This window comes from Anomalospiza imberbis, unplaced genomic scaffold, assembly GCF_031753505.1.
Source record: "Anomalospiza imberbis isolate Cuckoo-Finch-1a 21T00152 unplaced genomic scaffold, ASM3175350v1 scaffold_1326, whole genome shotgun sequence".
Classification (NCBI taxonomy): Eukaryota; Metazoa; Chordata; class Aves; order Passeriformes; family Viduidae; genus Anomalospiza; species Anomalospiza imberbis.
Genome location: NW_027099724.1, coordinates 1 through 14,326, shown reverse-complemented (window position 1 = coordinate 14,326; position 14,326 = coordinate 1). Strand labels below are relative to the sequence as shown.

Sequence of the window (14,326 nt, the reverse complement as noted above, 5' to 3'; positions counted from 1 at the left end):
CCGGGGGGTGTCCAAGTGAGACCCCTCCCCAAATTACCCCGGAATCCCAAAAATCCCCCCAAAAATCGCACCAGAAATCCCAAAAATTGCCCCAGATTCACCCCAAAATGCCAAAATTCAGCCCCAAAATCCCAAAATTCAGCCCCAAACCCCCCCCGGGACCCCCAAATCCTGCCCCGGGGGGTGTCCAGGTGAGACCCCTCCCCAAATTACCCCAAAATCCCAAAAATCCCCCCAAAAATCACCCCAAAAATCCCAAAAATAGCCCCAAAATGCCAAAATTCAGCCCCAAAATGCCAAAAATCAGCCCCCAAATCCCAAAATTCAGCCCCAAACCCCCCCCGGGACCCCCAAATCCTGCCTTGGTGGGTGTCCAGGTGAGACCCCTCCTCAAATTACCCCAAAATCCAAAAAAACCCCCCCAAAAATCGCCCCAAAAATCCTAACCCCCCCCAAAATCAGCCAAAAAATTTCCCCAAAAATCAAAATATCTGCCCCAAAATCACCCAAATCACCCCAAAATCTCCTCGAAACCCCCCAAAACCAACCCCAAATTCCCCGCCCCAGAGGGACCCCTCCCCAAATTAACACCAAACCCCCAAAAATCACCCCAAAAATCACCCCAAAAATCTTAAACCCCCCAAAATCCCCCAAAAAAATCCCCCCAAAAATCAAAATATCTGCCCCAAAATCACCCAAATCACCCCAAAATCGCCTCGAAACCCCCCGAAACCAACCCCAAATTCCCCACCCCAGAGGGACCCCTCCCCAAATTAACACCAAATCCCAAAAATCACCCCAAAAATCTTAAACCCCCCAAAATCAGCCAAAAAATCCCCCCAAAAAATCAAAATATCTGCCCCAAAATCACCCAAATCACCCCAAAGTCGCCTTGAAACCCCCCGAAACCAACCCCAAATTCCCCGCCCCAGAGGGACCCCTCCCCAAATTAACACCAAACCCCAAAAATCGCCCCAAAAAATCTTAAACCCCCCCCAAAATCAGCCAAAAAATTCCCCCAAAAATCAAAATATCTGCCCCAAAATCACCCAAATCACCCCAAAATCGCCTCGAAACCCCCCAAAACCAACCCCAAATTCCCCGCCCCAGAGGGACCCCTCCCCAAATTAACACCAAACCCCAAAAAATCCCCCCAAAACCCCCAAAATTCACCCCAAATCACCCCAAAAATCCCCCAAATCACCCCAGAACCCCCAAAATTCTCCCCCCTGGGGACCCCAAAATCCCCAAATCCCCAAAATCCCCCCAAAACCTTTGGGGGTTCCCCAAAATTTTTCCCCCAGGGACCCCAAAAATTCCCCAAATTCCTTGATTTTGGGGAGGGGTGGGGCTGGCCACGCCCCTGTTGTGGCCACGCCCCTCTCTGACCACGCCCCCGCCCCTCCCCCAGCGGTGCCGGTGCCCCCCGAAATCTGCCCCGAGGAGGAGGTGAGGGGGGACCCCAAAATTGGGGAGGGGGACCCCAAAAATAGGGGAGGGGACCCCAAAATAGGGGAGGGGGACCCCAAAATTTGGGGGGGACCCCAAAATTGGGGAGGGGACCCCAAAAATAGGGGAGGGGACCCCAAAATAGGGGAGGGGGACCCCAAAATTTGGGAAAGGGAGACCCCAAAAACTGGGGAGGGGGAACCCCAAAAATAGGGGAGGGGACCCCAAAATTGGGGAGGGGGAGCCGAAAATTGGGGAGGGGGACCCCAAAATTGGAGAGGGGGACCCCAAAAATATGGGAGGAGACCGCAAAATTGGGGAGGGTGACCCCAAAATTGGGGAGGGGGACCCCAAAAATTGGGAAAGGGAGACCCCAAAATTGGGGAGAGACCAAAATTTGGGGAGAGGGGACCCCAAAATTGGGGAGGGGGACCCCAAAAATAGGGGAGGGGACCCCAAAATTTGGGAGGGGGACCCCAAAATTGGGGAGGGGACCCCAAAATTTGTGGGGATCCCAAAATGGAGGGGGTAGACCCCAAAATGGGGAAGGGACCCAAAAACTGGGGAGGGACCAAAATTTGGGGAGAGTGGACCCCAAAAATAGGTGAGGGGTCCCCAAAAATAGGGGAGGGGGACCCCAAAATTGGGGAGGGGGACCCAAAATTTGTAGGGATCCTAAAATAGGGGAGGGGGATACCCCCAAATTGGGGAGGGGGACCCGAAAATTGGGATGGGGAGACCCCAAAAATAGGGGAGGGGACCCCAAAATTTGTGAGTGGGGACCCCAAAATTGGGGAGGGGACCTCAAAATTTGTGGGGATCCCAAAATGGGGGGGGGGAGACCCCAAAATGGGAAAGGGACCCAAAAACTGGGGAGGGACCAAAATTTGGGGAGAGGGGACCCCAAAATTTGGGAGGGGCACCCCCAAAAATAGAGGAGGGGACCCCAGAATTGGGGAGGGGGGACCCCAAAATGGGGGAAGGGACCCAAAAACTGGGGAGGGACCAAAATTTGGGGAGAATGGACCCCAAAATTTGGGAGGGGCACCCCAAAATAGGGGAGGGGGACCCCAAAATTGGGGAGGGGGACCCCAAAATTTGTGGGGACCCCAAAATTTGGGGAGGGGACCCCAAAATTGGGGAGGGGACCCTAAAATTTGGGGAGGGGGACCCTAAAATTGGGGAAGGCAGACCCCAGACTTGGGGAGGGGACCCCAAAATTTGGGGGGGAACCCAGATTTGGGGGGGGGGGGGATGCCAAAATTTGGGAGGGGGGGTCCTAAATTTTGGGGGTGAGCCGAAATTTGGGCGGGAACCCCAAAATTTGGGGAACCCCCCTGAGCTCCCCCTCCTGAAATTTGGGGGATTGTGAGAGAGGGGACCCCAAATTTTGGGGGGGGGGGCACCCCAAATTTAGGGGAGGGGTCCCAAATTTGGAGGGGGTCCCCAAATTTTGGGAGGGGGGATTTCCCCAGTCTTGTGGGGGGGTCCCCAAAGATTTTAGGGCTCCCCAAATTTTTTTTTTTTTTGGGGGGGGGCGGGGGGGGGTCGGGGAATTTGGGGGGGGGTCCCCGGGATTTTGGGGGGGTCCCTGAGACCCCTCCCCTCCCCCCCAGGGCTGTGATTTGGGGGAGACCCTGGCCCGGATTTCGGGGGAGCTGAGGGGGGGGCGCGACCCCCGGAGCGTCCTCCAGGTTTGGGGGGGTCCTGGGGGGAATTTTGGGGGGTCCTGGGGGGATTTGGGGGGATTTTGGGGGGTCCCGGGTGGAATTTGGGGGGTCCCAGGGCGGTTTTGGGGTTCCTGGGCGGATTTTGGGGGGGTCCCGGGCGGAATTTGGGGTTCTCAGGGGGAATTTGGGGGGTCCCGGGTGGAATTTGGGGGGTCCCGGGGGGATTTTGGGGGGTCCCGGGCGGAATTTGGGGGGGTCCCGGGTGGAATTTGGGGTTTGTCCCAGGGGGATTTGGGGTTCCTGGGGGGAATTTGGGGCATCCCGGGGGGATTTTGGGGTGTCCCAGGGGGATATGGGGGGTCCCGGGTGGAATTTGGGGGGGTCCCGGGGGGATTTTGGGGGGTCCCGGGCGGATTTGGGGTCCCGGGTGGAATTTGGGGGGTCCCGGGGGGATTTTGGGGGGGTCCCGGGCGGATTTGGGGTCCCGGATGGAATTTTGGGGGTCCCGGGGAGGATTTTGGGGCGTCCCAGGGGGATTTGGGGTTCCCGGGGGGATTTTGGGGGGTCCTGGGGGGGATTTTGGGGGGTCCCGGGTGGAATTTGGGGGGGTCCCGGTTGGAATTTGGGGTGTCCCAGGGGGATTTGGGGTTCCTGGGGGGAATTTGAGGGGTCCTGGGGGGGATTTTGGGGTTCCCGGGGGAATTTAGAGGGTCCCGGGGGGATTTTGGGGGGGGAATTTGGGGGGGTCCTGAGGGGAATTTGGTGGGTCCAGGGTAGCATTTGGGGGTCCCAGGGGAATTTGGGGGGGTCCTGGGTGGAATTTGGGGGGTCCCGGGTGGAATTTGGGGGGTCCCGGAGGGATTTTGGGGCGTCCCAGGGGGATTTGGGGTTCTTGGGGGGAATTTGGGGGGTCCTGGGCGGAATTTGGGGGGGTCCCGGGTGGAATTTGGGGGGTCCCGGGTGGAATTTGGGGTGTCCCAGGGGGATTTGGGGTTCCTGGGGGGAATTTGGGGGGTCCGGGTGAAATTTGGGGGGTCCCGGGGGGATTTTGGGGGGTCCCGGGTGGAATTTGAGGGGTCCCGTAGGGATTTTGGGGGATTCCAGGCGGAATTTGGGGTTTTTGGGGCAGTTTAGGGGCAGTTTTTGGGGTATTTTTGGGGGTGGTTTTCGGGGCAGTTTTTGGGGTTTTTGGGGCGGTTTTTGGGGTGTTTTGGGACAGTTTTTGGGGTATTTTTGGGGCAGTTTTTGGGGTATTTTGGGGTATTTTTGGGGTTTTGGGGGCGTTTTTTGGGGTTTTTGGGGCAGTTTTTGGGTTGTTTTTGGGGTATTTTAGGGTATTTTTGGGGCAGTTTTTGGGGTATTTTTGGGGTATTTTGGGGTATTTTAGGGTATTTTTGGGGCAGTTTTTGGGGTGTTTTGGGGCAGTTTTTGGGGTGTTTTGGGGCAGTTTTTGGGGTATTTTGGGGGCAGTTTTTGGGGTATTTTGGGATATTTTTGGGGCAGTTTTTGGGGTATTTTGGGGTATTTTTTGGGCGGTTTTCAGGGTATTTTGGGGTTTTTGGGACGTATTTTGGGGTATTTTTGGGGCAGTTTTGGGGTTTTTGGGACGGTTTTTGGGGTATTTTTGGGGCAGTTTTTGGGTTATTTTTGGGGTTTTTGGGGCGGTTTTCGGGGTATTTTGGGACAGTTTTTGGGGTATTTTTGGGGCAGTTTTTGGGATATTTTTGGGGTATTTTGGGGTTTTTGGGGAATTTCGGGGCAGTTTTTGGGGGCATTTCGGGGTCTCTGATTTTGGGGTATTTTTGGGGCGGTTTTTTGGGTATTTTGGGGCAGTTTTTGGGGGTATTTTTGGGATTTTTTGGGATATTTTTGGGGGCAGTTTTTGGGGTATTTTTGGGGCAGTTTTTGGGATATTTTTGGGGCAGTTTTTGGGATATTTTTGGGGTATTTTGGGGGTTTTTGGGGCGGTTTCGGGGCAGTTTTTGGGGGCATTTCGGGGTCTCTGATTTTGGGGTATTTTGGGGACAGTTTTTGGGGCAGTTTTTGGGATATTTTTGGGGTATTTTGGGGTTTTTTGGGGTATTTCGGGGCAGTTTTTGGGGGCATTTCGGGGTCTCTGATTTTGGGGTCCCCCCAGGAGCTGCTGGCGGCGCTGGGGGGGGGCGCTGGGGGGGTCCCCGGCCGCCGCCCCTCCCCCCGCGCGGCACCGCCGCCTCTCGGCGCTGCTGGCGGCGGGGGAGGGGCTGGCCCGGGGGGGCGGGGGCGCGGCTGCCACCGGGGAACGTCACCTGTGTCACCTGGGGGACACCGACACCGGGGAACGTCACCTGTGCCACCTCGGGGACACCGACACCCCGGAACGTCACCTGTGTCACCTCGGGGACACCGGGGGAACGTCACCTGTGCCACCTCGGGGACACCTGGGAATGTCACCTGTGTCACCTCGGGGACACCCGGGAACGTCACCTGTGTCACCTCGGGGACACCGGGGAACGTCACCTGTGTCACCTGGGGGACACCAACACCGGGGAACGTCACCTGTGCCACCTGGGGGACACCCGGGAACGTCACCTGTGCCACCTCGGGGACAACGACACCGGGGAACGTCACCTGTGTCACCTTGGGGACAACGACACCGGGGAACGTCACCTGTGTCACCTCGGGGACACCCGGGAACGTCACCTGTGTCGCCACACCCCGCACAGGTAACGCCTGAGTGTCACCTGTGTCACCTGAGTGTAACCTGTGTCACACCTGAGTGTCACCTGTCACACCTCAATGTCACCTGTGTCACCTGAGTGTCACCTGTGTCACTTGTCACACCTCAATGTCAGCGGTATCACACCTGAGTGTCACCTGTGTCACACCTCAATGTCACCTGTATCACCCCAGTGTCACCTGTGTCACCCCCAGTGTCACCTGTCACCTGTGTCACACCTGTCACCTGTATCACCCCAGTGTCACCTGTGTCACTTGTCACACCTCAATGTCACCTGTGTCACACCTGAGTGTCACCTGTCACACCTCAGTGTCACCTGTGTCACCTGAGTGTCACCTGTGTCACTTGTCACACCTCAATGTCACCTGTGTCACACCTCAGTGTCACCTGTGTCACTTGTCACACCTCAATGTCAGCGGTATCACACCTGAGTGTCACCTGTGTCACACCTCAGTGTCACCTGTGTCACCTGAGTGTCACCTGTGTCACCTGAGTGTCACCTGTCACACCTCAATGTCACCTGTGTCACACCTGTCACTTGTCACACCTGGGTGTCACCTGTGTCACTTGAGTGTCATCTGTGTCACACCTGAGTGTCACCTGTGTCACCTGTCACCTGTCACACCTCAATGTCACCTGTGTCACCTGAGTATCACCTGTGTCACCTGTCACACCTCAATGTCACCTGGGTGTCACCTCAGTGTCACCTGTGTCCCCTCTGCCACCTTCCTGTCCCTTCCCCGTGTCCCCATCCCAGGGGTGACACCGGCCCTGTGTCCCCAAGGGTGGCCCTGTCCCTGTCCCCCACCCCAGGGGTGGCACTGTCCCCACCCTGTCCCTGTCCCCGGGGGTGGCACAGAGGTGACCCTGTCCCTGTCCCTGTCCCTGACCCTGACCCTGACCCTGACCCTGTCCCTGTCCCTGTCCCTGTCCCTGTCCCTGTCCCCAGGGGTGGCACAGAGGTGACCCTGACCCTGTCCCTGTCCCTGACCCTGACCCTGACCCTGACCCTGTCCCTGACCCTGTCCCTGACCCTGTCCCTGTCCCTGTCCCTGTCCCTGTCCCCAGGGGTGGCACAGAGGTGACCCTGTCCCTGTCCCTGTCCCTGTCCCCGGGGGTGGCACAGAGGTGACCCTGTCCCTGTCCCTGTCCCTGACCCTGACCCTGACCCTGTCCCTGTCCCTGTCCCCAGGGGTGGCACAGAGGTGACCCTGACCCTGACCCTGTCCCTGTCCCTGTCCCTGTCCCCAGGGGTGGCACAGAGGTGACCCTGACCCTGACCCTGTCCCTGTCCCTGTCCCTGTCCCCAGGGGTGGCACAGAGGTGACCCTGTCCCTGTCCCTGTCCCTGTCCCCAGCGCTGTCCCTGGCCGTGTCCCTGGCCGTGTCCCCTGTGCTGTCCCTGTCCCTGGTCGTGTCCCTGTCCCCGGGGGTGGCACAGAGGTGACCCTGTCCCTGTCCCTGTCCCTGTCCCTGTCCCTGTCCCCGGGGGTGGCACAGAGGTGACCCCTGTCCCTGTCCCTGTCCCCAGCGCTGTTCCTGACCCTGTCCCTGTCCCTGTCCCCTGTGCTGTCCCTGTACCCAGGGGTGGCACAGAGGTGACCCTGACCCTGTCCCTGACCCTGTCCCTGTCCCTGTCCCTGTCCCTGTCCCTGTCCCCAGGGTTGGCACAGAGGTGACCCTGACCCTGTCCCTGTCCCTGTCCCTGTCCCTGTCCCCAGCGTTGTCCCTGGCCGTGTCCCCTGTGCTGTCCCTGTCCCTGGGGGTGGCACAAAGGTGACCCTGTCCCTGTCCCTGTCCCCAGGGGTGGCACAGAGGTGACCCTGTCCCTGTCCCTGTCCCTGTCCCCAGCGCTGTCCCTGACCCTGTCCCTGTCCCTGTCCCCTGTCCCTGTCCCTGTCCCCAGGGGTGGCACAGAGGTGACCCTGTCCCTGTCCCTGTCCCCAGCGCTGTCCCTGGCCGTGTCCCTGTCCCCGGGGGTGGCACAGAGGTGACCCTGACCCTGTCCCTGTCCCTGTCCCTGTCCCTGTCCCTGTCCCCAGCGCTGTCCCTGTCCCTGTCCCTGTCCCTGTCCCTGTCCCCAGGGGTGGCACACAGGTGACCCTGTCCCTGACCCTGTCCCTGTCCCTGTCCCTGTCCCTGTCCCTGTCCCCAGCGCTGTCCCTGTCCCTGTCCCTGGCCGTGTCCCCTGTGCTGTCCCTGTCCCCGGGGGGTGGCACAGAGGTGACCCTGACCCTGTCCCTGTCCCTGTCCCTGTCCCTGTCCCTGTCCCTGTCCCTGTCCCCAGCGCTGTCCCTGACCCTGTCCCTGTCCCCGGGGGTGGCACAGAGGTGACCCTGTCCCTGTCCCTGTCCCCAGCGCTGTCCCTGGCCGTGTCCCGGGGTGTCCCCCCCGGCCCCGTCACCCTGGAGGTCCCCGCGGTGACGCTCGAGGTCCCCCCCGAGGTGGCCCTGGACCAGGACAGCGGTACGGGGGCAGGGGACACCGGGGACACCGGGCGGGGACACCGGGGGGACACGGGGAATGGCACTGGGGACACTGGGGACACCGGGCGGGGACATCAGGGGGACACTGGGGATGGCACTGGGGACACTGGGGACACCGGGGCGGGGACACCGGGGGGACACTGGGGATGGCACTGGGAATGGCACTGGGGACACTGGGGGGACACTGGGGGTGATACTGGGGACACTGGGAATGGCACTGGGACACTGGGGGTGGCACTGGGGACACTGGGGGGACTGGGGGGACAGTGTGGGGGGGGACACTGGGGACACCGGGGGGACACTGGGGGACACTGGGAACACTGGGAATGGCACTGGGGACACTGGGGGGATTTTGGGGTCATTTCGTGGACATTTTGGGGTCATTTTGGGGTCATTTTTTGGGGGGGATTTTGGGTTCATTTCCGTGGATTTTGGCTCATTCCACGTGTCCCCCCCCCTCCCCACCCCAGGGCTGTCCCTGGTGGTCCTGCTGACCCTGGGGGGATTTTGGGGTCATTTTTGGGGTCATTTTTGGGGGATTTTGGGGTCATTTCGTGGACATTTTGGGGTCATTTTTGGGGGGGATTTTGGGTTCATTTCCGTGGATTTTGGCTCATTCCACGTGTCCCCCCCCTCCTCCCCACCCCAGGGCTGTCCCTGGTGGTCCTGCTGACCCTGGGGGGGCTCCCCGAGGCTCTCGAGGGGGCTCCCCCCGTGCGCTGGGGGGGGGTGGGGGTCCCTGCCCCGCCCCCGCCGGGGCCGCGCCTTCCCCTCCTACCGGGTCCTGTCGCCCGTGGCCACCGTGGCCACCGCCTTCGTCGCCCGCGAGGGGCCCCGCGCCACCCCCGCGGCCACCCTGAGCTTCCGGCACCCGCCCCCGGTCAGTGCGCCCCGAAACACGGCGGGGGGACCCCGAAAACATGGGGGAGGGGAGGGGGAATGCCAAAAAACGCGGGGGGAATGCCGAAAAAAATGGGGGGGAATAAAAAAAAAAATGGGGGGGAATGCCAAAAAAAAATGGGGAGGAATGCCAAAAAAAATGGGGGGGAATGCCGAAAAAAATGGGGGGGAATGCAAAAAAAATGGGGGGAATAAAAAAAAATGGGGGGGAATAAAAAAAAAAATGGGGGGGAATGCCAAAAAATGGGGGGGATGCCGAAAAAAATGGGGGGGAATGCCAAAAAAAAATGGGGGGAATCCAAAAAAAATGGGGGGAATCCCAAAAAAAAAGGGGGGAATGCCAAAAAATGGGGGGGAAAATCCAAAAAAAAATGGGGGGGAATCAAAAAAAAAAGGGGGGAATGCCAAAAAATGGGGGAATCCCAAAAAATGGGGGGGGGAAATGCCCCCAAAAAATGGGGGGGGAATGCCAAAAAAAAAATGGGGGGAATCCAAAAAAAAATGGGGGAAATCTCCCAAAAATGGGGTGGGGGACCCTAAAAAATGGGGGGTGGGGGCGTTGAAAGTTGTGTTAGGGACCCCAAAAACGGGCGGAGAATCCCAAAAAATGGGGGAGGAACCTCAAGAAGCAGGGGGGAATCACAAAAAGTGGGGGGGGGATCCCAAAAAAATGGGGTGGGCACCCCAAAAATCGGGCTGAGGACCCCCAAAAATGGGGGTGGGGGTGCTGAAAACGGGGGTTAGGGAGCCCAAAAAAGGAGGGGGACTCCAAAAAATGGGGTGGGGACCCCAAAAAAATGGGGGTGGGGGTGCTGAAAACGGGGATAGGGAGCCCAAAAAAGGAGGGGGACTCCAAAAAATGGGGTGGGGACCCCAAAAAACGGGGTGGGGAACCTAAAAGGGGGGGGGGGGATCCCAAAAAACAGGCTGGGGACCCCAAGAAACGTGGGAGGGAACCCCGAAAAAATGGGGGTGGAAGGGCTGAAAATGGGGAGGGGGATCCAAAATTGGGGTGGGGGACCCAAATTGGGACCCTAAAAGGGGAGGGGGGCTTGGGGGGTTCGTGGACCCCAAAAAAGGGGTGGGGACCCCCCTGACCCCCTCTCTTTGCCCCCCCCCCCCCACCCCAGGACCCCAAATTGGGGGGGAGGGTCCTCTGCGCCTTCTGGAAACCCCCCGGGAGGGGCGCTGGGACACGGGGGGGTGTCGGGAGGTGCCCCCCAAAAACGGGACCCCCCCCCCGGGGGACCCCCCCGGCACCGTCTGCGCCTGCGACCACCTGACGAGCTTTGCCGTTCTGCTGGCCTTCAACGAGATCCAGGTGCCCAAAAACCCCCGAAACCGCCCCAAAAACACCCCAAAAATAGCCTGAAAATGTCCTTGAAATAACCCCAAAAACTGCCCCCAAAATGCCCCAAAAATAGCCTGAAAATGTCCTTGAAACAACCCCAAAATGTCCTAGAAATAGCCCCAAAATGTCCTTGAAATCACCCCAAAAACTGCCCCAAAATGCCCCAAAAATAGCCTGAAAATATCCTTGAAATAACTCCAAAATGTCCCTGAAATAACCCCAAAAATTGCCCCAAAAATACCCTGAAATCGCCTGACGAGCTTTGCCGTTCTGCTGGCCTTCAACGAGATCCAGGTGCCCAAAAACCCCTGAAACCGCCCCAAAAATCACCCCAAAAACACCCCAAAAATAGCCTGAAAATGTCCTTGAAATAAGCCCAAAATGTCCTTGAAATCACCCCCAAAATATCCTTGAAATAGCCCCAAAATATCCTTGAAATAACCCCAAAAACTGCCCCAAAAATACCCCGAAATCACCTGACGAGCTTTGCCGTTCTGCTGGCCTTCAACGAGATCCAGGTGCCCAAAAACCCCCGAAACCGCCCCAAAAATCACCCCAAAAACACCCCAAAAATAGTCTGAAAATGTCCTTGAAATAACCCCAAAATGTCCTTGAAATCACCCCAAAATATCCTTGAAATAACCCCAAAATATCCTTGAAATAACAACAAAAACTGCCCCAAAAATACCCCGAAATCACCAGACGAGCTTTGCCGTTCTGCTGGCCTTCAACGAGATCCAGGTGCCCAAAAACCCCCGAAACCGCCCCAAAAACACCCCGAAAATAGCCTGAAAATAGCCTGAAAATATCCTTGAAATAACCCCAAAAACTGCCCCCAAAACGCCCCAAAAATAGCCTGAAAATGTCCTTGAAACAACCCCAAAATGTCCTAGAAATAGCCCCAAAATGTCCTTGAAATCACCCCAAAAATTGCCCAAAATGCCCCAAAAATAGCCTGAAAATATCCTAGAAATAACCCCAAAATGTCCTAGAAATAGCCCCAAAGTGTCCTAGAAATAGCCCCAAAATGTCCCTGAAATAACCCCAAAAACTGCCCCAAAAATACCCCGAAATCACCTGACGAGCTTTGCCGTTCTGCTGGCCTTCAACGAGATCCAGGTGCCCAAAAACCCCCGAAACCGCCCCAAAAACACCCCGAAAATAGCCTGAAAATGTCCTTGAAATAACCCCAAAAACTGCCCCAAAATGCCCAAAAATAGCCTGAAAATGTCCTTGAAACAACCCCAAAATGTCATAGAAATAGCCCCAAAATGTCCTTGAAATCACCCCAAAAACTGCCCCAAAATGCCCCAAAAATAGCCTGAAAATGTCCTTGAAATAACCCAAAAATGTCCTTGAAATAACTCCAAAATGTCCTAGAAATAGCCCCAAAATGTCCCTGAAATAACCCCAAAAACTGCCCCAAAAATACCCCGAAATCACCTGACGAGCTTTGCCGTTCTGCTGGCCTTCAACGAGATCCAGGTGCCCAAAAACCCCCGAAACCGCCCCAAAAACACCCCAAAAATAGCCTGAAAATGTCCTTGAAATAACCCCAAAAACTGCCTCAAAATGCCCCAAAAATAGCCTGAAAATATCCTTGAAATAACCCAAAAATGTCCTTGAAATAGCCCCAAAATGTCCTTGAAATCACCCCAAAAATTGCCCCAAAATGTCCCAAAAATAGCCTGAAAATATCCTTGAAATAACCCAAAAATGTCCTTGAAATAACCCCAAAATGTCCCTGAAATAACCCCAAAAACTGCCCCAAAAATACCCCGAAATCACCAGATGAGCTTTGCCGTTCTGCTGGCCTTCAACGAGATCCAGGTGCCCAAAAACCTCCGAAACCACCCCAAAAATCATCCCAAAAACACCCCAAAATCACTCCAAAACCACCCCAAAAAACACCCCAAAACCACCCCAAAATCACCCCCAAAAAACCACCCCAAAATCACCCAAAAAAACCACCCCAAAATCACCCAAAAATTACCCCAATTTCACCCCAAAACCACCCCAAAAATCACCCCAAAATCACCCCAAAACCACCCCAAAATCACCCCAAAATCACCCCGGGAAATGCCCCAAAACACCCCAAAATCACCCCAAAACCACCCCAAAACCACCCCAAAACCACCCCAAAATCACCCAAAAATTACCCCAATTTCACCCCAAAACCACCCCAAAAATCACCCCAAAACCACCCCAAAATCACCCCAAAATCACCCAAAACCACCCCAAAATCACCCCAAAAAACCACCCAAAAAAAAACACCCCAAAACCACCCCAAATTCACCCCAAAACCACCCCCAAATCACCCCAAAAATCACCCCAAAACCACCCCAAAATCACCCCAAAATCACCCCAAAATACCCCAAAATCCACCCCGGAAAATGACCCAAAATCACCCCAAAATCACCCCAAAATCCACCCCAAAACCTCCCCAAAATCACCCCAAAACCACCCCAAATTCCTGGGCAGGCTCTGGGGGGGTCCCAGGGGTCCCCTGGTGGCCCTGGGGTGGCTCTGGTGGCCCTGGGGGTGTCCCCAACCCCTGTCCCTGCACCCCGGGACCACTGGCTGCTGGCCCTGGTGGCCCCGGCAGTGGCCCTGGTGGCCCAGGGAGTGTCACTGGTGGCCCTGGGGGTGTCCCTGGTGGCCCAAGGGGTGTCACCGGTGGCCCTGGGGGTGTCACCGGTGGCCCCAGGGGTGGCTCTGGTGGCCCAGGGGGTGTCACCGGTGGCCCTGGGTGTGTCCCTGGTGGCCCAGGGAGTGTCACTGGTGGCCCCAGGGGTGGCCCTGGTGGCCCCGGGGGTGGCCCTGGTGGCCCAGGGGGTGTCCCTGTCCCCCTCCCAGGACCACAGGCTGCTGGACCTGGTGACGCAGGTGGCCCTGGCCGTGTTGGTGGTGGCCCTAGTGGCCCAGGGGGTGTCCCTGGTGGCCCAGGGGGTGTCCCTGGTGGCCCTGGGGGTGTCAGCGGTGCCACCAGGGGTGTCCCTGTCCCCTCCCAGGACCACTGGCTGCTGGACCTGGTGACGCAGGTGGCCCTGGCCGTGTTGGTGGTGGCCCTGGTGGCCCTGGGAGTGTCAATGGTGGCCCAGGGGATGTCCCTGGTGGCCCAGGGGGTGTCCCTGGTGGCCCAGGGGGTGTCACCGGTGGTGTCCCTGGTGTCACCGGGGGTGTCCCTGTCCCCCTCCCAGGACCACTGGCTGCTGGACCTGGTGACGCAGGTGGCCCTGGCCGTGTCGGTGGTGGCCCTGGTGGCCCAGGGGGTGTCACTGGTGGTGTCACCGGTGCCACCAGGGGTGTCCCTGTCCCCCTCCCAGGACCACTGGCTGCTGGACCTGGTGACGCAGGTGGCCCTGGCCGTGTCACTGGTGGCCCTGGTGGCCCAGGGGGTGTCCCTGGTGGCCCCGGGGGTGTCCCTGGTGGCCCAGGGGGTGTCACCGGTGGTGTCACTGTTGTCACCGGGGGTGTCCCTGTCCCCTCCCCAGGACCACTGGCTGCTGGACCTGGTGACGCAGGTGGCCCTGGCCGTGTTGGTGGTGGCCCTGGTGGCCCAGGGGGTGTCACTGGTGGTGTCACCGGTGCCACCAGGGGTGTCCCTGTCCCCCTCCCAGGACCACTGGCTGCTGGACCTGGTGACGCAGGTGGCCCTGGCCGTGTCAGTGGTGGCCCTGGTGGCCCAGGGGGTGTCCCTGGTGGCCCAGGGGGTGTCACCGGTGGTGTCACTGTTGTCACCGGGGGTGTCC

General features: G+C 58.1%; 1 protein-coding gene across 1 annotated transcript; it reads left to right on the top strand.

The window, feature by feature from the left end:
* Positions 1-1,968: 1,968 nt before the first annotated feature.
* LOC137466071 (collagen alpha-2(I) chain-like) lies at positions 1,969-14,320 on the top strand (the record flags this gene model as incomplete). The annotated part of the gene is made up of 7 exons (XM_068177983.1): positions 1,969-1,977; positions 3,066-3,143; positions 5,257-5,824; positions 8,196-8,303; positions 8,973-9,203; positions 10,354-10,544; positions 13,901-14,320. Coding segments are annotated over exons 1-7 (1,605 nt in total), but the record flags the coding sequence as incomplete, so codon positions are not given.
* Positions 14,321-14,326: the final 6 nt, after the last annotated feature.